The sequence below is a fragment of the Neopelma chrysocephalum genome, unplaced genomic scaffold, assembly GCF_003984885.1.
Source record: "Neopelma chrysocephalum unplaced genomic scaffold, ASM398488v2 Primary Assembly neopelma1_59, whole genome shotgun sequence".
Lineage (NCBI taxonomy): Eukaryota > Metazoa > Chordata > Aves > Passeriformes > Pipridae > Neopelma > Neopelma chrysocephalum.
Window position 1 is genome coordinate 28,748,285 of NW_020897714.1, and position 22,200 is coordinate 28,770,484.

The 22,200-nt window shown below is 39.1% G+C and overlaps 1 protein-coding gene across 11 annotated transcripts in view; it reads left to right on the plus strand.

Annotated features, from left to right (window-relative positions):
- Window positions 1–22,200, plus strand: part of ERC1 (ELKS/RAB6-interacting/CAST family member 1) — a 283,422-nt gene that overhangs the window by 245,092 nt on the left and 16,130 nt on the right. For 9 of the 11 annotated variants that reach the window (XM_027680687.1, XM_027680693.1, XM_027680688.1 and 6 more), the window contains 2 exons: window positions 4,498–4,599; window positions 21,336–21,524. In XM_027680687.1, coding sequence (XP_027536488.1) covers window positions 4,498–4,599; window positions 21,336–21,524 — 291 coding nt within the window. Of the gene's footprint in view, window positions 1–4,497; window positions 4,600–6,162; window positions 6,230–21,335; window positions 21,525–22,200 lie in introns of those variants that run through there. The other 2 variants (XM_027680696.1, XM_027680698.1) reach the window with 1 other exon arrangement.

Consider the following 22,200-nt stretch of genomic DNA (forward strand, 5'->3'; position numbering starts at 1 on the left):
ATGTTTGCCCTAGGATCTGAGCCATAACCTCATGAGGTGGGAGAGGATTGTATAATAGTGCCATGACAAAGCAGTTCAGGACTGCAGGATGTTGGAGTGGTTCCCCACAGTAAAGTAAACGTTTTGTTTTTAAATCATTGCAACAGCCATTTGCTCTAGAAATTTCCATCCTTTTGAATGGTTTTTCATCTGTAGAGGAGCAATAGGAGAGAAACTCAATTCATGTATTTACAGTTATTTTTAAAATTTCCAATTAAAAGTCTATCATTGGTATTCCAGTCCTAAGCAGAAGCTTTTTATTTCCATGTTTGACATTAAAAGAATTATAAAAATATTGTAATATTATATATTTTATTTGCAACACAGCTTGGAATTTAAATGTTGGAAAATATTTCTTCGTGGTATCCATCAGGAGATAAACTGCTTTTCTTCCATCTCTTGAGTTTTACCTAATTCCAATGATACATATATAAATTATTTCCGGTAGTGAAATAACAATACTGATTTGGGTGTTTTCTTGCCAAGACTTGTTTGTCACAAACATGCACTGTTAAATTAACAGCATCAGCAGTGAAAGGTCAGGTTGAATTAAAGGGGGAGTATAGGAAATATCCTCTAAGGTAAACAGATTCCATAGAATTCTTATCATCAGAGTGCTGCAGAGATTGTTCTGAGTTAAAATGTTCAAAGGGCTGTAATGGAACAAAGCAACTAAATCATATTTGGCAAGTAGGAGGAATTTTGGAACTTATCTCCCTCTTCATTTGAAAACTCCAACTTTGATAGCTATAAAATTACCTGAAGATGAAAATCTGAAATAATAGGGATTGCAGCATACTTTAGGTTGGAGTGGACCTCTGTGTCCAGCCACCTGCTAAGAGCATCACTAGCTAGAGCAGCTTGCTCAAGGCTTTGTCCGGTCACATTTTCAGTATGAGCAAAGACAGGGATGCCACAGTCTCTTGGCAGCCTGTTCTGGTGTTTGATCTGCCTCATTATGAAAAGAATTTTTCTCATCTCTAATGAGACTTTTTTGTGTTCCAATTAACAACCATCATCCCTTGTCCTCTCCCTTCCAGGAAGAGTGTGGCTTCATCTTCTCTATTTCTTTCTGTCAAGTAATTTAGAAAAGCCTCCTCTTTTTCAGGCTAAACCAGACCAATTCTGTCAGCCTCTTCTCAAACCTCCTGCCAAGTATTAATAGTAGGTTATTCTACTTGAAGTTAAGTGACAGAAGTGTTCGACCTCTTCAATTCGACCTCAGAATTTTCTGTGGGGGATACTTGTGCTTTTTGCTGACCAGACCCAACCCACAGGGAGGTGTGTTGCCACCCTGGGGCCCACAGAAGGGACGTTACCAACTAACTTCCCATCTTGGTACAGCGCAATGATTATTATGCGCTCCTGGTTTTCCAAGTAGGCAGCAATGAAGTCCCAACAAGAAGGCTAAGGGCAGTCAAGAGGGTGCTCAGGGCTTTGGGACAACTGGTCAAGGGATCTGGAGCGCAAGCTGTGTTCTCTGCTGCCCTGCTAATTGCAGGGTGTGATGGGGCAAGAAACAGGAAAATCGTGCAGATGAACACCTGGCTTCAGGACTGGTATAAACAGCAGAACTTTGTGGGTTTTGATCATGGGTCAGTTTATACAACAACGACAACAAATACAGTCCACGTGTCTTAAAGGGGAAAAGGGATCTTAGCTTAGGACTTAGCAGGATTATTGAGAGAACCTTAAACTAGATTTGAAGGGGGACAGGGGCATCACCAGACTCAAGAGAGATAAGATGTGGGAAGGAACCTGCTGAAAAGCAGCTCTGAGGAGAGGGACCTGGGGGTGCTGGTGGACAATAAGCTGTCCATGAGCCAGCAGTGTGCCCTTGTGGCCAAGAAGGCCGAGGATATCCTGGGGTGCATTAGGAAGAGCATTGCCAGCAGGTCGAGGGAGGTGATCCTGCTCCTCCACTCAGCCATGGTGAGGCCACATCTGGAGTGCTCTGTCCAGTTCTGGCTCCTCAGTACAGCAGAGACAAGGAGCTCCTGGAGAGGGTCCAGTGGAGAGCAACAAAGATGATTAAGGGACTGGAGCATCCCTCTTACAAGGAAGCCTGAGGGAGCTGGGTCTGTTCAGCCTTGGGAGGAGACTATTGAGAGGGGTCTTCATCAATGTCTATCAGTATCCAAAGGGAAAGTGTCAAAAGGACAGAGGCAGGCGCTTCTTGGTGGTGCTGAGTAATAGGACAAGAGGCAACAGGCAGAAGGTGATGCACAGAAAGTTCCACCTGAACAGGAAGAACTTCTTTACTATACAGGTGACTGTGCTCTGGAACAGATTGCCTGGAGAGGTTGTGGAGTCTCCCTCATTGGAGATATTCTAGAACCATCTGGATGCAATCCTGTGCCCTGTGCTCTAGGATGACCCAGCCTGAGCAGGGAGGTTGGACCCACTGTGGTCCTTTCAAACCTGACCCATTCTGTGATTCTTTGAAATATTTAGGTCTTTATGTTCTTTATATTCTTCTCTTCCTGTATGAGCTAACATAGGGCTTTTTTTCACGCAATACCATAAAACATGCTGCCTCTCTCTGGGAAGAGCTACTTTTTCTCTCAGGAAAGTTAATGTGCTGTACTAACATTCTGCTGAACATCTGGTTTTCAATAGATTTTTTCCACACACATGCTGAAAGTCATGTAAGGATTTATTATTTATTATCAAAACCAAAAATTTCCAAAGAAATGTGAAATCATTTAAAATCAGTTGTTCTCATTGCAAAGAAGAAACTGTTGAAGAGACAACCTTAAATATAATAAAATAATAAATATGAAGAAAGTGCCTTTACAATAAACTGGTTGTTTAAGGATTAATGTAGCATGTTTCAAGTAGTGATTTATGAATGATGAGTCAGACTTGGAATTCAAAGCTTGTTTGACAAAGCAGAGCAAACAATATAAAAATTTTGCATGATTAAATTGCTTATTGCTTAAGCTCAATTTACTATTAGCTTTTGTTAAATTAATCCAAAATCAAATCAAATCCAGATTCTCTGAATAGAGTCAAGTAGAATCTGCATTCTCTAGCCTCGAGATGCTCATTAAAATTAGAGTTTTCAGTGAGAAACCATGGAGTTACGAAGGGATTGAATCAACAATTGGCATTTTTACTGTGAGGTTTGAGCTTTCATTTTTAAGACATTTAATTTTAGTGCATGTCTGATGATTTCATATGTCTAGCTGTAGATAATTTACTGTGTATCATCTCTAACATAGGTCTGGCTAGCCTTTTTATTTCCTTGGAATACAAGGATTTCACAAGGCTCAAAATGGGGCTTTGTCTGCCCTCTGAGAAGTGCTGTCCCTCCATTTTGGGTCTACTCCAGGTGTGATTTCCCAGTGGCACTGGCACCCAGCTGACGTGAAGGGAAGCAGCTCTTTGCTTTGCAAGACCCTCACCCAGCTCTTCCATAGTCCCCTCTAGGCTACTCACAGAGTATCACTGCTGCCTGATTGGCCTTTGTAAGTCCTGCTGGGGAAGTGGGACATTTTCCAGGTGCATTTCTTTCCTTATTTCTGTGGGGGTGTGTTTATAGGTGCTTGGGGACCTCATTTCAGGATAGTATGTTAAAAGGGCTTTATCTCACTAACACTCTCCTTAGCAGACACAGCCATGTAGTATATTTTCATGTTCATTGCAATTGCTTACCTAGGATGGTATTGTTAAGGTAAAGTATTCCATTTATTCTTACACAATTTATTTCATATTGTGCGGTTTTAAAAATTATATGTCTTCTGAAACTTGAAATCTCCCAAGAAGTTGAAGAAAACCTAAGAAACTTGTTTCATATTTTGCTAATTCTTTACTTGACTGTGTTTAGGTTTTAGTTTATAAATCTTCATTGTGTCACTTTTTCTTCCCAAAGATTTATTTAGTAACTTTGTAATTTTCTCACAGGACGGATTTTGTATAATTCACATTTTTCTGGCCAGTCTCAGAATTTTTCTGCTCTTTGATATATCAATTGAGAACTGAATTGCGTACTGAAACTGGATGGACTTCTCTAAGTAATGGCCTATTTTTCAGCTTGTTTACTTTTCTTTTTAAACTGATTACTTTATGGGTTTTTGGTGGATTTTTTTTTAACTGACTTAGGGACATCTAACTCATGTTTTCATTGAATTGTTCTCCAAGTTGTTATGATTGAACCTTAATCCCAAGGATATATTAGAAGAAATTAATTTCTTGTACAACACAAGTTTTAGTAGGCACAAGTCAGATAAGCCATTTAATTGCAAAACTAATTTAGCCTCAAAGTGAACTGTGTGTAACGTGTCCCCCAGTTTTTACGAATTCTCTGCAGTAATTCAACTGATGTTTTATGCGTCTTATATTTTTCCATGTATGGATTTTGGATATGCAGAATAGTATAAATACCCTGTTCCCTTTAGTCCCTCTGGTCACATTAGAAGGTAGACTGAGATTCTTTCTTTTTTGTTTTTTTAATAGACTCAGAACCGTATGAAGCTAATGGCTGACAACTATGAGGATGACCACCTCAAATCCTCATCCCATTCCAACCAAACCAACCACAAGCCCTCCCCTGACCAGGTAATGTGTCTCTCTTTTTTTGTTTTTAAGGTCATTTTTACTGTGAGGGGTGATTATTTTGAGTCATATGTAGTTTTCCCTGACCCGCTTGCAGTACCTTGGAACAAAAATAGTATTCTGGAGTGCAGTTATGAAGCAGAAATGGATGTTGTTCTTGTGTTGCCTTTGTTGAAAACTCCTGAAATGTGAACAAACAGTTCCCAGTACCAACCTGTTATTAAGTGGGGGGAGAAGAAGGAGCACACTGAAAGGGAGGAGAAAAACATTACTTTCTTAAAATGCGATACTCAAGTCCTGTCTGACATACTCAGATTTTAGTAGCTCAGGTTTACTGCTTGAGTGTGTGGAGTGTCCAGGACTGTTTCTTGTCTTCAGTAGCAGGAAATCATGCTCCAGGATCAGCTTTCTGATCTATGGATTGTATATGAGCAGTTCCCTTCATTTCCCATGAGGAAATCCTGGCCTCGGTGCCAAATGAGCACAGACTGCTCCCTCACAAACTCAATGGGCCGTGAACTGAAGGAAAATCAATTTACCATCTCCAAAGCAGTGAGGAGCCTCCTGTGTCATTTACAAAGCACAGCCATGTGCGTGATAACTATCAGAGAGATTAACCATCCCTTGGGTAGCACAGAAAATGCCAACATAATTACATATCCCATGTCGTAATCTCATCCATTCTGGTTTAATTAAAATATTAGCGATCATTAATCACTGCCTTAATGAAGTGAAGGCATGTTTGGTGCTCCTCTTTGCCCTCTGACTCGTCTAGAAATTGTTGAGGTCTGAAGGGAGACATCTCAGTCTAGACCTTTAAACGCCAACCTAGTGATACACAGAAATCGTGGGTAAGGTACAAGAGGAAAATGACAAAAAACAATTGCATATTCACACTGCAAAAAATAGATCTTTAAAAATCTCCTTTGATGTCTGCATCGGAAGACAATAAGGAGTGCATACAAAGAAACAAACAGAAAAATTCTGATTTTCAAAGCAGCTTTCTTTTGCATCTTGATTTAATACCTTCCTCAGCTGGCTTGAATTTTTTGCAGTGTTTTTGGAAAATGTTGGTGTTACCTTTTTCAGGAGAGGGAAATTGTTAATACTGCAAATTAAATAGATTCCTTAATCTTAATTTGATGTGAATGTTAGACAGCTGAAGCCATTTGCAGAATGTAACTGTATTACATGCTTGCAAATGAATGCAGCACAGCATTCACAGATGAAATGAAAAGATAAAATATAAAAGAGAAATAAAATTTAAACATTTATGGAAATTCTTGCAAAGACCTTGCAGGGGAGGGCAATAGGGAGGAGAGGGGGTGGGAGGAGGGTCTGAGTGCACTTTCCCTTTGCATAGGGGCATTTCAAAAGCTGACAAAGCCTACAAGAGAGCAAAGAAAGCTGTACCTCAAGGTAGCTCAGAATATTGCATAAGGAATTAAACGCTTTGTACTAGTATTTGTACTTACCTATGTACTTTAAATACTAACCAACTCTTTATTTCATTCCCATGCTGCTCTGGGGCTGGCTTTCCTCCCACTGCCACCTCTGCACCTCTAGGATGAGGAGGAGGGTATTTGGGCATAACCAGTCAGATGCTCTTAGTTCAGCCATTTTGTTCAGAACGGTGAGAATCAACTTCTCTTGCCAATAGAAAAGTTTCTGACAGTCACTCCCACATCTCGCTCCCATGTGCTTTGTGAAACCCGGCTGTGCTTCTTCCCCCTTGCTTGGATAGTCTGTGCATGAGGGTGTTTCTCATGTGTTTATGTGTAGTTTGTGATTTTCTTCTTCTAATCACCATATCATTGTTTCACGATGTTGTGGGGAGAACTTTCCAGGGCATGTAATTGAGTTTCTGTGCAAAGCAAACTCTTAATGCGGACGAGAGAACAGGAAATGTCTCTCATATCATTTATCATTGACTTCATGGAGGAAATGTTTTCAGTCGGATTCTTTTTCAAAGCAGTTTGCACTGTAGCCAAATCTATGTATGCTTTTTCGATTCTGGTTTGTAAAGAATTTGCTCAGAGATAATGTTCCTCCTGAAGATAATGTTCCTCCTGAAGGTTTTAAGCATGTTAAGATCTGCGGCTGAGATTGCTGCCATGCATGCTGACCTAACCAGTCACAGATATTTATCAGCTCACAACAGATGATTCTTGATATGGACTACGAATATAAATTGTCTATAAATTTGAAAGCAAAGAGGAATATCCCCTTAACCTTCCTCTCTCCTTTCCATCTCCCTCATTCTTTCAAAACAATGGGGGAGAAATTGGTAGCTGTTTTTCATTTAAAGTACATTTTGTTTCTCTATGTCAACGTCCACAATTTTCTCTTTTCTGCTGTCAAATTGTCCCCATGACAACTCCCATTTCCAGGAGAGAGGGCAGTACACAGGGCAGAGCCCTTCTCCTCACGCCTGTTCTCTAGCAAAGAAAACATCCTTCACTGACCAGGAGCCTTGATATAGAGCTTAAAAGTCAAATACTGATTATTAGGCTACCATACATTTATGCTTGGAATATCAGTTTTAAAGCAGAATACATTTCTCTGAAGTACTTAAAGTATTTTAAAGGACTAAAATGCAATGACAGTATTTTAAAAATTTATATGAAACTTTTTCTTTTTTCACTTATACTTTCAAGAAAAAATATTTCACTTTTTTTTGCACAATATGATTTTTTCCTACTAGTTACTTGAAAGAAAACTTCTGAAAATTTCTATGGAAATCTTGAACTCTTGCATTTTGGAAAATTTTTTCCTTTATGCTAGGTTTGTAAAGTATTCATGAAAGAATAAGGCACTCTCATCTCTTCACACTTGCTCAATTAACTACAGACTTACGTGTCTGTCTGACTGTATAGATCAAATCCCTTTTTTCAAGTCAACCATCTGAAAAATTTAATCCAACTGTGACAGTGTCAAACTTGAATTTCATGCCTTGGGGTTTCAACTGAGAAAATCTCTTTAGTGGAAAAATTGATAAAATGCTTCATTAATTTACACTCACTGTTGATTTCACATTCTTTTTGAATCACCACTCTTGCAATGGTTGTGTGTTAGTGTATGTTGTTAAAAGTTTTAGAGATAATGCTTGTAAAGATCAGCTGAAGCACAGCAATTAAACAGGAAAGATCAGGTAAGTAAATGATGAAAAGGAAGAGGATGCTCACTATGAAGGTAGGAATAATTCTGATTTTCCTTCTAGAGCAAACATGGAGTTTGTGTAGAAAACACTGATAGAAAGATCTTCCTCTTTTCCTCTCCCACCTGCTGATGCATTTATGAATGCAAATGTGCTAAGAATGTGGTTTCTATTAGTTTACTGAATTAATGGGTGGGTGACATTAAATACAGCTTATCTCTCCACTTGGAGGCATTTTCCTCAGGAAAGCATGTTACAGAGTATCCTAGTCAAAATAATGAGTCAGCCAGCATCCTTGCCTTACATGCATCTCATCTGAGAAACTTGTCAGCCTCAAGATTGTCTTGCATATATCAACATCTCTTTGTAAAAGCTAAGGTAATGTAAGTTACAGAGTCCCTAACTTCTGTGTGTTAAATTAAATTTACGTATTACAATGATAAAAAGGTAACTAATAGCAAAAGACTTGGCAATAAGTTTGTTTTTTAGAGTTTCTTTAGGTCTGTGGTTGCAATCACCTCTGGTCGATACTGAAGATGAAATGGAGAGGAGAAAACTATGTACAGTAGCAAACTACATTATTTTATTTTTATGTTTTAGGGTTTAAGGCTTTTCCCCTCCAACATTCCAGAATTGACTGAATTTAATATTTAATTGTGCCAGTTGTGTACATGACAGCATTATCAGATAGAGCTCCCCTGAAATGGAGCACTGTTCTTAAACATATGCACTTTTCCTGTAGTTACAGAGAATGGTAGCTTACATTTCAGTTTATAATTCAATGTAAATACCATCTTTCATCCTGAAATAGTCTTTCCTAGCCTTTTTCTCTAGGCTCGTTTCCTTGCTGTGTAAATTTCTTATGACTCCTTTTATTCCCCAGATGGAGCTCTATCCTCCTCTATACCCAATCGTGTTCCAGTGTGATTTCACATGAGGATGCTCTTTTGTCTTTCTCAAATGCTAAAATGGTCTGGCCAATATCTTAAATAGTTATTATTCACTGTTATTGAGAATAATATGAATTTACACTTTATGAGGTCTCATACATGCAAAAGGGTATGTGTATATGCACATGTATCTCCTTTGTAAATCTGTACCATGCCTGTGCCATATGGGGGAAGGAGAAGCAAAGCTTCCATACATAAATGTCTCAGTTCATCTAGTTTTTCGATGGCAGAAAGTGTGGGTGTGGTTCAGAGATCTGCTTGATTCACCCCTGCTCATCAGAAATGAGGAGGACCACTCTTGTTGAATGGGTGTAGGGGGCACAGGGTCACAACAAACAGTTGGAAGAGTGAAAGATCAATCAAATTGAAGGGCCCAGGGAAAAGCAAGGACAGAATTGAAGTGCTAAGGGCAAGAACAGAGGAAGAGCAAAACTGAAATCCTGAGAACTGAGACTTTAATCCTGGTATGTAATTTATACATACCACGTGTGTGGTTTTAAGTATGCATGCTGTTGTATTTTTCTTCCCATCTTCCATGGCTCTAGCTTGCAGTAGGGGTTGAAGCCTAGTAGATGCTGTCATTAGACAAGCTCTTTGAATTCACTCTGTGGAAGCATTTTTATGAACAGCTGTGAACAAGTCCTGAAGTCACTGATACTCCTGCTAAAGAGCAAAGCATTTGGTTTTTCTTGAATTCCAGGAACAAAATCTGAAAATTAATATTATGCTTCTTAGAGTAACAGTGGAATGGTCAAAGAGCTAACTTGGAACTGGAGTGCCTAAAAATAGGGATATTTCAAGATGATGAAGATATTGGCAAGTTCCTATTACCGTAAAAATATTGCAAGACAAAAAGCCTCTTCTTTGTGACATTTTTCTTTAATACTTGAGTTTGACAAATTTTACCACAGAAGGAGTAGGTATTGTGGGTTGAGCACTGAAGACACTAGCAGAATTTGAGACTTCTCTTAAGATTTCAGAGGTGGAAAGAGGGAGTAAGTCATTACAGGAAAATATTTGACTCATTTTTAAGACTTGAAAAAGCAGTCAATTGAAGTAAATTTCCTACACTCCTTGTCAAAATCAGTGTATATTATAATTTGCAACATCACCAGATTACAAGTATGTGTTGTCTACCAAGGGCTACATTTTTAATGTTGTAATTTGAGTTTGCCGAGAGTTTTTCTGTAGACGAGTTGTCTAAATCTAAAAACTTAAGTAGAGGGAAAGCCATCAATATGAAGAAAGTTTAACAAATTCATTTTGAATTTTTTAACTATAGTTTTTAATCAAGAGCGTCTAATATTCTGAAGGACATAATTAATGAATATATTGTTTCCAAAACCAGTTTAATTCTAAATAGCCATTTGTGATTATTGAAAGGTAATGGAGCTTGAATGACATTCCTGTGTTGCGTTTTTTAGAACAAGGGTATTAAGCAGGACTCCTGTAAGAATGATAGAAACAGTTAAATCTCACAGAGAAGTTGATACTAGTAGACGTACGCAAAACCCAACTGAATGCTCAGGGTTGTAAGCCATGTGTTTCCAACTTGTATCTGCAGAGCAATGTTGTCTCACCCCTAGGAATGCCCAGAAGGAGCATTCACAATTTCCTTTCTGTTGTGTAGGAGGTATTTCTTACTCCATTTTACAGCTAAAAGGAGATACACAGTGAGTGGACACCCAGTCAGCCAGCATGCATGGCTGTTCAAACACATTCAGAGGAAAGTGGCAGAAATAGGTGACAGGTAACAGCATGAAGAACTGTAACTACTATGATGGTAGAGTAAGAAGGATAGAAATAATGCCAGTAAGGGCAGGACATCTCAAGACTTAATTTAACCTTTGCCACAGCTGTCAAACCCCATGAATTTTTCATTTTGATCACTACAGCACTGAAAATGTCTATGCTTTGGGAAGTTTGAGAAGAACATTGATTTTTTTTTCTACATTATTTGATGCTTGGATTCATATACTGATTTCTTTTAGCAAAGTAAATGTCTTTTTCATGGTGAGTTCCATGTTCAAATGATTACACAGGCATTCATTCACTACATAAATGTGATCTTTTCTCCACAAGACACATTTTATGCTTGCAGCGTGTAGAGAATTGCTCATCCTACTGTCACACTTTTTAGGTTCTCAGTATTGTCACTTATTACACTGTGACCTCAGAAGCCTTTTGAATAAATTTATTTTCAATATGGTCTTTTTAATTGTTAGATCATGCAGAATGGTCAAAAAGACCAAGCTTTCGTGCCTGGCTCGTATTACAATGTAATTTACTGGACACAGTACTAGACCACAGTTCAGAAGATAAATTCTTTCCTGGCATCGTCTCCAACCACTCACTTGTTCTCTTTCTTCCTGTCTCAAATTCTCTAATTGTAAAATGAGCTGAAGGTTTTGTAAAAGTGGAAGTTGGCTTGGGAGAAGTGCTATATAAGTGCTAGGTACTATTATTGCACAATATTCTGAAATAGTCTTGTTAAAGTGATATGATAGTGATTCTAATACCTCATGTTGAATTTTTTCCCAAAATTATGTTAGATTTGTATTTGACTCTATTAATATTTTCTTTTTTTTTCCTTCCAAGATCCTTTTCCCTCCCAAAAAAAGGGAAAATAACCCATATGTTAAACATTTCAAGGAGCTGCCGTTCCAACATGCTGAACAAAGCTCTTTAGACCACTGTCTCTTATTCTTTATTGTGATCTTTTGTCATCTGAAGGGTCATTTATTCCCCTCTCTAAAAATCTACAAACTAATTGTGTAGTGTGTAATAATGGTATAATACGTTCATTACAGTTCTTCATCCAGATGTGTAAAAGCATTGTGAAAGAAAGTGCCTTAGAGACATACCCTGTGCAAAATTTTAAGGCAGCCATGTGAAATAATCTTAATTTACTTAAACATTATCATTTGTCCTGACTGAGAGTTAAGATGCCAGATTTGTTTTGTCATCCTGGTGACAGCCAGGGCTCCTCACTTCCATTTTTCAGATGGGGAACCCTATAGTAAGAACCCTAACAGGATGCACTCAAATAGGGTGATGTAACTAATTAATGCTTGCAAGAGCAGCACTTTGAATACAGTTGTTCCAGTTAATCACAGGACCTCATTTCCATCCCTGCTTTTCTGGAGCCCTGCTTATGTGGGCATCATCATTAGTCATGAAACTGAAAGTCTCCTGTGCCATCAAGTTCAGGCAAGGAGACACAAAGAGTTCATGGATTGCCAGTTGCTGCTCTGAGGAAATGCAGTTCAAAATCCCACTTTAGCTATCATACAATTATCCGTGCTTTTCAAGCCTTTTCAAACTTTGCCATTTTTCAGAGAATAACCTTTTCTTCTTTGGTTGTAGTAATTCTGCTTAGGGGAGAGCCTTTTGTAGTGACCTGCTCACTTTAGTGTAACAATCCTGTCATGGTGGAGCAAACAACTGAAGTAATGCTTAATATTTTGCTTTATGATTAATCTTCTACCATTCCACTTTGGAAACCTTTCCAACTTCTCTCTTCCTTTATACCCATATTGGCATGACATCTTTTACCCACTAAATACTGTTAAGACTGGGATGGGCCAGCCTAGAGAAGAATGCTGTCCTTAAGACGATGTCAACATCTGCTCCTGGTCCTTTCACTCTTCTGGGGAACAATTCTACTGCTATTATTTTGCTATTTAATAACTAATTTCTCTTAGAAGAATGTATTCTCTGTCCAAGGATTTTATATGTATGAACACAAAAGAACTGATCTTGATGCACTGTTCATCTTCTTTCTGATCCCAGAATGATAAGACTAAGATTTCCAGATGGAATTTTGTAATCTGCAGCTCTGGGATGAATTAAGCACTCACAACAGAGGTGTAGCTGGACTGTATCACTGTCTTCGTATTATTCTTACAGATCAAAGAAGAACACAAATAGATACTTACATTCTAAAACATTCAAAACAGATGGCTGGTTTCTTTTTGTACGGATTTGTGCTTTTCAGCAAAACAATTGCAAAAAGGCCATCATTCATTTCTGCCGAATGAGATTATGCCAGGTCTGTGTCTTATTTTCTCTTTTGATTTGCAGCTGAATATGATCTCCTACGAGTGGCTTGATCTTTTTAGCAAGTAGGAGTTCTGCACTCAGACATTATTGTTTCTGACCACTTCCAGGAGAGTTGTTGCTTGCATCTTGTGTGATAGTCTGTACTATCTCCCAATTACTTTACCATTTACATTTCTTGCAGTGCTCATCCATATCCCAGAATGCAATCATGCAGGGTCAGAAGCTTTTACAAACTATGAATACACTGCTGGTGACATGAAGGAGAGGGAAGCTGAGCCCTGGCACTCATGGACAGGATAGAGACAGAAGAGGAATAGCTGCAGCCAGACCCTGTTAGTCATCAGTCAGGAGGAAAGAAACTGAGGGAGAGGGAAGATGAAGAATATTAGAAAAAGAATCAAGCCCAAACCTGCTTTCCAACATATTAACTATGAAAATAAGCTCAAGAGAAATGTGACTAAAATAAAAATTTATAGGGGCAAGTAGCCAATCCAGACGCTATATTTTCCTGGCTGGTAAAGTTCATAATAAATGATGGAGATGTCAGGATTTACAGTTCCAACTCATAGTAGGCTCACCACAGGCAGTCCAACTACATCTGATTGTTTATTGTAACTTTTAGATAAGAACTTGTATATGTATGTGTATGTGTGTATGTGTGTGTGTGTGTGTGTTTATTTGTGGGATTTTGCATTTGAATGTAGTGCATACAACTCTAAAAAGAACTCCTAAAGACAGATTAACCAGGTGTTTGGTGGCTTCATGTGGCTTTGCTTTGAAAGTATCTTTTATCAAGTAGGGAGCTGCAACAGCAGAGTGAAGACCCAGTGTTAGAGAATGACAAGACCAAGATTCCTATCACCTGCAGACAGGGAGGTTATAGTTCATCTGAACAGGAAAAGCACTGATTGTGTTCTCTGGTAGACTACTTAAGAAATACCTTCTGTTTTCCATTAGCAATGGAACAGACACAGGGAGACAGAAGAACATAGTCCCTGATACATAAGCATTCCCATGGACACAGTCTCCCAGTGCATGTGTTCTGCTTTCAAACAAAAGCATGTTAGCCACTGTTTCCTTTTATCCCTTGTAATAGGAATAAGCAATAGACAAAATACAGCACAGCAAGAGATGTGTTTGCTTTCTTGTTCACTGTTGCATGGATAACAAGCGCTAGAAAGCTTGAATGGATTAAAAGTATAAACAGGTTGTTCTTACTTATTCTCAAGCTGCTACATTCTTGTAGAGAAGGAATCAGCATAAAATCTAATGGATTCTGTGAAATCAAAACTTGCCTAACTACACCTGCAGAAGTTTGGTCAGGAGGATATTATTTAAATCCACAGTGTCATGTACAAGCTGCAAATGGTTATTAAACTATTTGTACTTGCTGTGGGAATACTTTTTTTTTCTCTTGATAATATTATCATTGTCAGTATCATAAGTCTGACTTTGTATAGAATTTAATTTACTCTTCCAAATTTTAACCTGGTAACTAACATAACTTACAGGAACAAAATGCTCTAATGAAGGAGATTTTAATATATTGAAGATTTCAGGTTCTCTTAGGTCATCCTGTTTCGCTCCAGAACTAAGCTTCTGGGTTGCTGAGTTCCAAAGAGATTCTGAAGACAAAAGAAAACTTAGAGAAATAAAACAGGATTTCAGTTTGTGTGTTCTGATCTCATCTTGCAGTTAAGCCACAGATTCCTCTCCTGTGTCTCAACTGGGGAAGAGTAATATGGGCTGTTAGAGAAGAAAGAGATGTGAGGTGTGCACAGTGCAGTTAGTTATATTTAGGAGTAAGAGTTTGGGCAAATGCTTCTGCTTTTGAAAGTCAGGGATTGACGAAACAAGTAAAATTCAAGCTGTATGCAGACACCCCCTTCAGCTCTGCTGAGGTACCTCGTTCCTGAACGTTCATCTACAGTAGTCTCTGCTATTCCTCACGTGGCTCCCCGCAAGCATTTGCTCCACAGCCCATGTAAGCAAAAGTTGTCAGTGTCATGAAAAAGCACTTCGGGATTTGTTATGTATAAAAATATTTTAGAAGTACTTGCTCATTTTCAGTGCTTTAGGAATCCTACCAACCCACTGCAATTCTTTGCTTCACCTACATGATGGGGAAAAGATTTTATTCAAACAGAGGGAACTAATGAGAAAACTACTTTCCCTGGTTTGTGTTTTCTCTGTTCTTTTTTTCTGGTCTGGATTTTTCCCAAGATGAAGAGGGTGAACTCTGGAAATCATTAATCCATGGGATTTGTTCATGGTGTATAAAAATTTCTAAAATAATTTGCTATATAAAAATGATTTCCTAATTGATTCTGTCAGAAAGGAACTGAGCAAGACAGCTCTGTCAAAATAGCCAGAATCTCTTTCAGCTCCTCACATATGTTGTTTTGTTTTGGTTTATGAGGAAAAAATTATGAAAGTTAGGTTTAAATCTTTTTTTTTTTTTCTTTAAAACAAATCTAAAGAAAATTAAGCCTGTCCCTGAGTTTTTGTGTTGTGGTCTTCTGAAGAAACCAAGTATCTCTGTGCATCAGTGAACTGAGCTGAACTGAACTGAGGTCAGGATGTGTTTTTTTGAGAACTTTCTTCTGTTTCCATTTAAAATAATGAAGGGAAGACATCAGTGATAAATTGCTCTGAATTTGGGAAAGCTTTGCACATTCTGAGCCAAATTCATGCCTCATAAAACTCCATTGCATTCAATGGTTACAAGATTATTGTAGTTGAGCCCTCGTGTTTGTTGCCAAATAAACACAAATGGTCTGAGCAAGAAGGCCTAATTCCATTTGCCATGCAAATACTTCCAGACTGTGTAACTCAGTATCTTTAGTTTATTTCCATATCTCCCAATATAAGATATTTATCTATATAGGCAAAATTTTCTTGTCTGGCAATATCTATAATAAAACCCAGATACAGGGAGGTATCTGAGGATCCACTATGATGCATTCCATCTTTTGTTATATTTGTCGGGTCCTCTTGGAATAATTTCTTTTTAGAAAAAAAAGCTGCCTACACAGTTTTTGTGCCCATCTTCTCTTATGTAATGGTAGTTTGGGAAGCAGGTTTTGTTGGGTAGCATAGTTGCATCTGTGTGTAACAAAATTTGAAAATAATTTTCCACTCACATGAAAGATGTGATTGAGAGGAGATAAAGGGCTACCTCCATTTAACTTGTTTTCCAAGTATATTTGTTATGTTCAGTCTGAAGTTCTGAGGAGATGTTTGGTGATGTTTTGGGTTTCCAATTGGATTTTTTTCAGAATTCCATATTTATTTGTGCCTTTGCAGGATCTATGTAAACTCATAGTCTGTAGAGCAGGCTAGCAAGCTAAATCTTTACTCAAATTAATTCCTTGGAAACTTTCAGATTCACTCCATCTCCACTTCTTGGTAACACTCTCGATACAAAAACACCATAATTTTGACCTCGTGTTGTTTACTTTGACATCTGAGATTACTTGTCTATTTTATTTTCTTCCTGATATAGCTGTTTTTACAGGGATTTTTTTTTCCTAAAATATTTAGAGATTAATGGGTAAGTTAAGAAAAAGATACTGAAATTTTTGATTGCAAAAAAAAGATTACTTGTCTGCATCACTCTGCCCTTTAGTGAGTGTATATGTGCTCATCCACTCTAAGGGCAAGCAGGGTAGTCAGGCTAATAGGGGAGTATGACAGCAGTCCTGCCAGTGCCAAATGTACATATGGAAGCTTGTATTGCCATTGCTGTGTCAAGAAGAAGTTATTTTCTCCTTTTTTTTTGCTTTCTCAGAGAAATCACAGGCATGTATCTGTAAGAAAAAGATTATTGATGTTGATCCACAATCAACATGCACATTTATGCATGCTTCTGATGACTAAGGCAGGCTGTGTAAGGAGATAACTTTTACAAGGTCAGCTGATGCAGTTGTGAAAACAGACAGGCTTTTAGAGGTGCCTATAAGATTTTATTCAAAATGGGAGCTGCAGATTTTTTGTTAAGTAGAAATTTAGAAGCTATTCTCTGAAATTAGTAAAGTTAATTACTTGGTTCTGTGAAATTACTTGCTTCCTTCAGAGAAGAAGGGAATGTTAGCAGGGACAAAGGTGAGCAGGTCATTAACCTTTCTGCTTGGAGAACCCATAATTTAAAGCTGGTGGTTGTGATGAATTACACATTGATTAAACCCATACTTTATTCTGCAGATGATTATGGATAGTCAGTATCACATTTCTGTCCTATCAGCAGTGCTGCACTTATACCACCCATTCACTGGTTTCCTTTTTCATGTAACCACCTGTGTGTTTTTGTATATTTGTGGTAGACACTGCTCAGCCAAACTTTTGGACATCGCAGTCTCTGTATGGGAGAGAGGTGTATTCATCTTTGACAGTCAAAGTGACTAAACATTCAGATAGGTCTCTCCAGCTATGTTAAGTTGCAAGTACCTCTTCTTATCTATACAGTGTGTATATACATATTTAAATGCAGAGACTTAGCATAAAAAAACTTTTAAATACAGTTACCCATATTTCAGCTGACCATTGTACAACAACAGCAGGTCTACCTCTGAAGAAGCCATATAATTTCATTCTAAAGCTTTTTTGCTCCAATGAATTGTAAAACTGCAGTTAGGTTCCCATTTCTCATGCTCAAAGATTTTTTAAAAAATCTACAAAATTAAAAAAAAAAAAAGAATATGTTGTTTCCAAGTTGAATGTGTTTTGGAGTATGTTCCCAAATGTCTTTATTAGTTGGCTGAGATGGCTTGGGTTTGTATCAGAGCTTTGTCAGGCATTTCATGTTTCTCCCTCGGAGTTGTAGGGATTGCCTTTTTTAGTGAAACAGACTGTCAGGCTTAGCTGGCCATTAGCAATATTCTGAACTTGAGGGTACATTAAGCAGACTTCATTCCATGCATTGATGAGGATGGCCTAAACCTATCAGGGCAATTAATGAATCAGGGCTGCTTTAGAAGATATTCCTGGGTTTGGTCTGTTTACCCGTTGCTTTCCTAGAAAGCTCTACAGCTCTGAGCAGATCATGAGAACACAATGTGGTTTATGAATCCAGCACTGCCCTGCTTTTCCACTTAGCAAATGCTCTTACACCCTCTTGAGATAAGGCAGTGGCAGCTCTGCTGTGTGGGAAGCACAGTGCCTCTTGCTAAGTGGTTAGTTCATATTAGATACGGCAGGAACGCAGATAGAAGGGCACTTCCTACTTGACTGGCAGTGTTTAATGGATCCCAAGTGAGAGGAATGATTGCTCTGTGAACAGCTTTGGGAAGGCTGCTAGTTAAGAACTTTCACACGCCTCATTTGGCCTGTTTCCAGCTTGAGGTAAGGGGGAAGGGTACAGGAGGAATGTGCTTCGAAAGGGGATTTATTTCTGAGCAATCAGATGCAACTGTTGTATGAAAATCTTCCATCCTTACTTGCTAGATGGGTCTGCTTTCTTTTTATCAGCGAGGGTTTCTGTTCACAAAGAATAGCCAGAAATCTTGGCAGGTCGGATTCTTTTCAGATTGGAATCTGCATATCTGATGGATATTCAATAGATTGTGATATCTAAAAAGAGTACAAAGCAGCTACTACATTGATTGGACAGCTAGTTATTAGATGTTGACTACTGCTTTTGCACCTTTTCATTCTATAGAAAACTAGTTTTTCAAGATGTGATATTCCATCACTCTACCCTCTGTGAGCAAATCAAATAGTAAGAAAGATAGGAAAGACATTAGTTCAATTAGAAGCATCACTGGTTTTCACCTGCACAGGCAGTACGCTTTCATAATCTTCATAACAAATAAGAAATTGGGGTAAATAGTGCAAATTCAGTAAATAACCAAAGCTGATGGATATAGTTGGCTAAATACAGTTTTGCTGGGTAATGGAAGTGAAATGCAACTGTGCTGATGCTATTAAAATATCCCTTTCTGTTGCCCTGTGTACAGGAGAGCAGAGTATTCTGCCCTGCTGCAGTTTACAGTCACTGAATCACAGAATGGGTCAGGCTGGAAGGGACCACAGTGGGTCATCTGGTCCAACCTCCCTGCTCAAGCAGGGTCATCCCAGAGCACACAGCACAGGTTCTGGAATATCCAGTTGAGGGAGACTCCACAGCCTCTCTGGACAATCTGTTCCAGTGCATGGTCACTTGCATAGTAAGTTCTTCCTCCTGTTCAGGTGGAACTTCCTGTGCATCACTTTTTGCCTGTTGGCTCTTGTCCTATTACTTGGCACCACCAAGCAGAGCCTGGGTCCAGCATCTTGACACCCTCTCTTCAGATAGTGATAGACACTGATGAGGTCCCCTCTCAGTTGTCTCTTCTGAAGGCTGAACAGGCCCAGCTCCTTCAGCCTTTCCTTGTAAGAGGGATGCTCCAGTCCCTTAATCATCTTTGTTGCTCTCCACTGGACCCTCTCCAGGAGCTCCTTGTCTCTGCTGTACTGAGGAGCCAGAACTGGACAGAGCACTCCAGATGTGGCCTCACCATGGCTGAGTGGAGGAGCAGGATCACCTCCCTCGACCTGCTGGCAATGCTCTTCCTAATGCACCCCAGGATACCCGTGACCTTCTTGGCCACAAGGACACACTGCCGGCTCATGGACAGCTGGTTGTCCACCAAGACCCCCAGGTGCTGCTTTCCAGCAGGTCAGCCCCCAGCCTGTACTGGTGAATGGGGTTACTCTTCCCCAGGTACAGGACCCTGCCTTTGCCTTTGCTGAATTTTAGACTGTTCTTCTCTGCCCACCTCTCCAGCCTGTTGAGGTCCTTCTGAAGGGCTGCACAGCACTCTGGAGTATCAGCCACTCCTCCCAGCTTTGTGTCATTAGTGAACTTGCTGAGGAGACATTTGCCCCTTCATCCAAATCACTGATGAATAATTTAAATGCTTGGACTAGTATTGAGCCTTGGGGGACACCACTAGTGGCAGGCCTCCAGCTAGACCTTGTGCCACTGATCACAGCCCTTTGGCAGCTGCTGTTCAGCCAGTTCTCAATCCACCTTGCTGTCCACTCATCCCATCCTCATATAACAAGCCATTGTTTTGATGTGTGTGTTTGTATCTGCAGAGGTTGCCCCAAGGCTGCAGGTAGCACTAGGGTTTTTAATAAAGCACGTGACCCCACTCTCTCTGCAGGTTTCTTGCATGTCTCCTCTACCATGGCTGCCCTGTGGCTTTTGGTAGGCACTGGCACCCTCATGTTCTGGTGTAGACTCCTGAGCACAGCTAAGCTTGGCAGGACAAGGAGCCTGACATTAGTCAGCTGCTTAGCCATACCTCACGGATCCTCAGACTCTACAGAAATTAATCCATGTAGAACAGTGTTGGAATCTAAATAAGTGAGCCCTGACAGCCTTATTAAAAGGGGTCAAAGCCAGGGTGTCTGTTGAAAGTAATGCCAGTGCCCTGTTTCTGTTGACTCAGAGATTATCTCACTCCTTATTCATTAGCAGGGTCAGAGGTGTCCTATTGGAAAGATATCCCCGACCCACTAACAAACAGCAGGTGCAGCCTCTGCCTGGGAACACAAAGAGAAGTTGCCAGTACTTTGGCAAGGCTTTCCAGCTTTCCTTGCCCATGTACATCAGTGCTGTAGCTTCAGCACCTCATTTTCTGGAAGGGAGGCACTAAGCCCAGTTCTTCTTAATTTTTCATCAGTTTTAAACCTTAGAGTTTTGCTTTACTGCGTTTTTTAATATATGCCCACAAACATCTATAACAATGTGAAGCAGTGTTCTTGTGGGAGGTCATAGCAAAGGATGCCCAGTATGTATTTATGCACTTGAGCTCTATGTTTTTGTGAAAAGATGAAAAAGGGTTCTTCAGATACTTTTTATGGGAACTGGATGACTCCAGTTTGGATTGCATTGAGGAATAAGGATTAGATTCAGATTGGGTAAAGTATAGTGAAATAAAATAGTACTTTAATAAAGTCCTTTGATTTTAGTTTTTTAGTCTATTGTATAGAATCTGACTTGCATTATAGAAGTCGTTGCCTTTTCAAAACTATAGAAGACTATATTTTAACTATATAAAAGACTATTAAAAGTTATATTTTAACTTTCTGGTGAAGATATGTCGCTATCCAGTTTCTTGGCAAAATCTGAAATTACTCTGTTTAGACCATGTTTATTGCATACTTAATTTACAATTAAATATTTATTGGCAAAACTAGCTAAAAATGTATATTGCTATTGCATTGGTTGTGGACTGCCACTCTTTATCAGAGGAGTTATTTTTTGTTGAAGTAGTTGACTAAAGCACTGTTGGATAATCAGTAATACATTCAATTTAAAATCGTTTCATTTTTCACCCCTATAATTGTTGCTTTCCATACTAATCACACAGCTGTCATCACCTCACCCCTTCCCCAGGGTCCTTGTTTTTTCTGCTTCAGCTGGCTGGTTGGTAGGTTAAGGGCTAAGAGTATGGGGGGAAAGGGGATGTTCAAATTTCTTCCAGTATGAAGCTGAACAAGATTGTAACTTAGACGCTGATCTTTCCCTTCACCACTGCTTGGGTCTCAGACTGTTCCTCACTGTGTCTGTTCTCTTATTTCAGATAATTCAGCCCCTCTTAGAACTCGATCAGAATCGCAGCAAGTTGAAGTTGTACATTGGACATCTGATAGCCCTCTGCCATGACCGTGACCCCCTGATTCTGCGTGGACTCACCCCGCCTGCTTCCTATCACCTTGATGATGACCAGGCAGCTTGGGAGAAAGAGCTGCAGAAGATGACCCAGGAGCAGGTGAGTTTGTGGCCTGAAGTTCTGAACAAGGGTCTGAACTGTTGATGTAGGTCTTACTGATGTGCCACACCAAAATGCTGTGAAACCATTCGGTAAGTGGTGAAAACAGGTAACAAAGGTCAACTCTTCGGCTGATAAAAGGAGTCAGTAATTTTTTGAATCATTGCCATTTAACATTTATTATGGAATTTCATCTCTTCCTTTATCTGTACTTGAGACCATGCAGCTACACATTCATGGGAGATCAAACTGCAAGATACCACTATTGTCATGTTTTAACTGTTAACAAATTTTAGCTGCTCTTTATAATTGAATGTAGTCATCGGGATCTTAAATCTTGTTTTCATTTCATAGACCATTTATATTTCAATTGGCATATTTTTATGAGTCACTTTATGAAATGAATATGGTGTCCTTACCTTCTGTTACAGTATATTCTGCCAGTAATTTTTACTGCTTACCACCTTACCTGGATACCTAAATCAAGATTTGGACTCAGTGTGCTAGATGTGATACACCCATGCTTATGTACATACACAGTGACTTCAGAAACCCAACCCTATATTTCCAGGAGATTCGGAATATGGAACTGAAATGGTTTAATAACAGTTTGTCTGATGAAGTCTCCACAAGAGACTGTCAATCTAGTTATAAATCAGATACTGAAATAATCTTC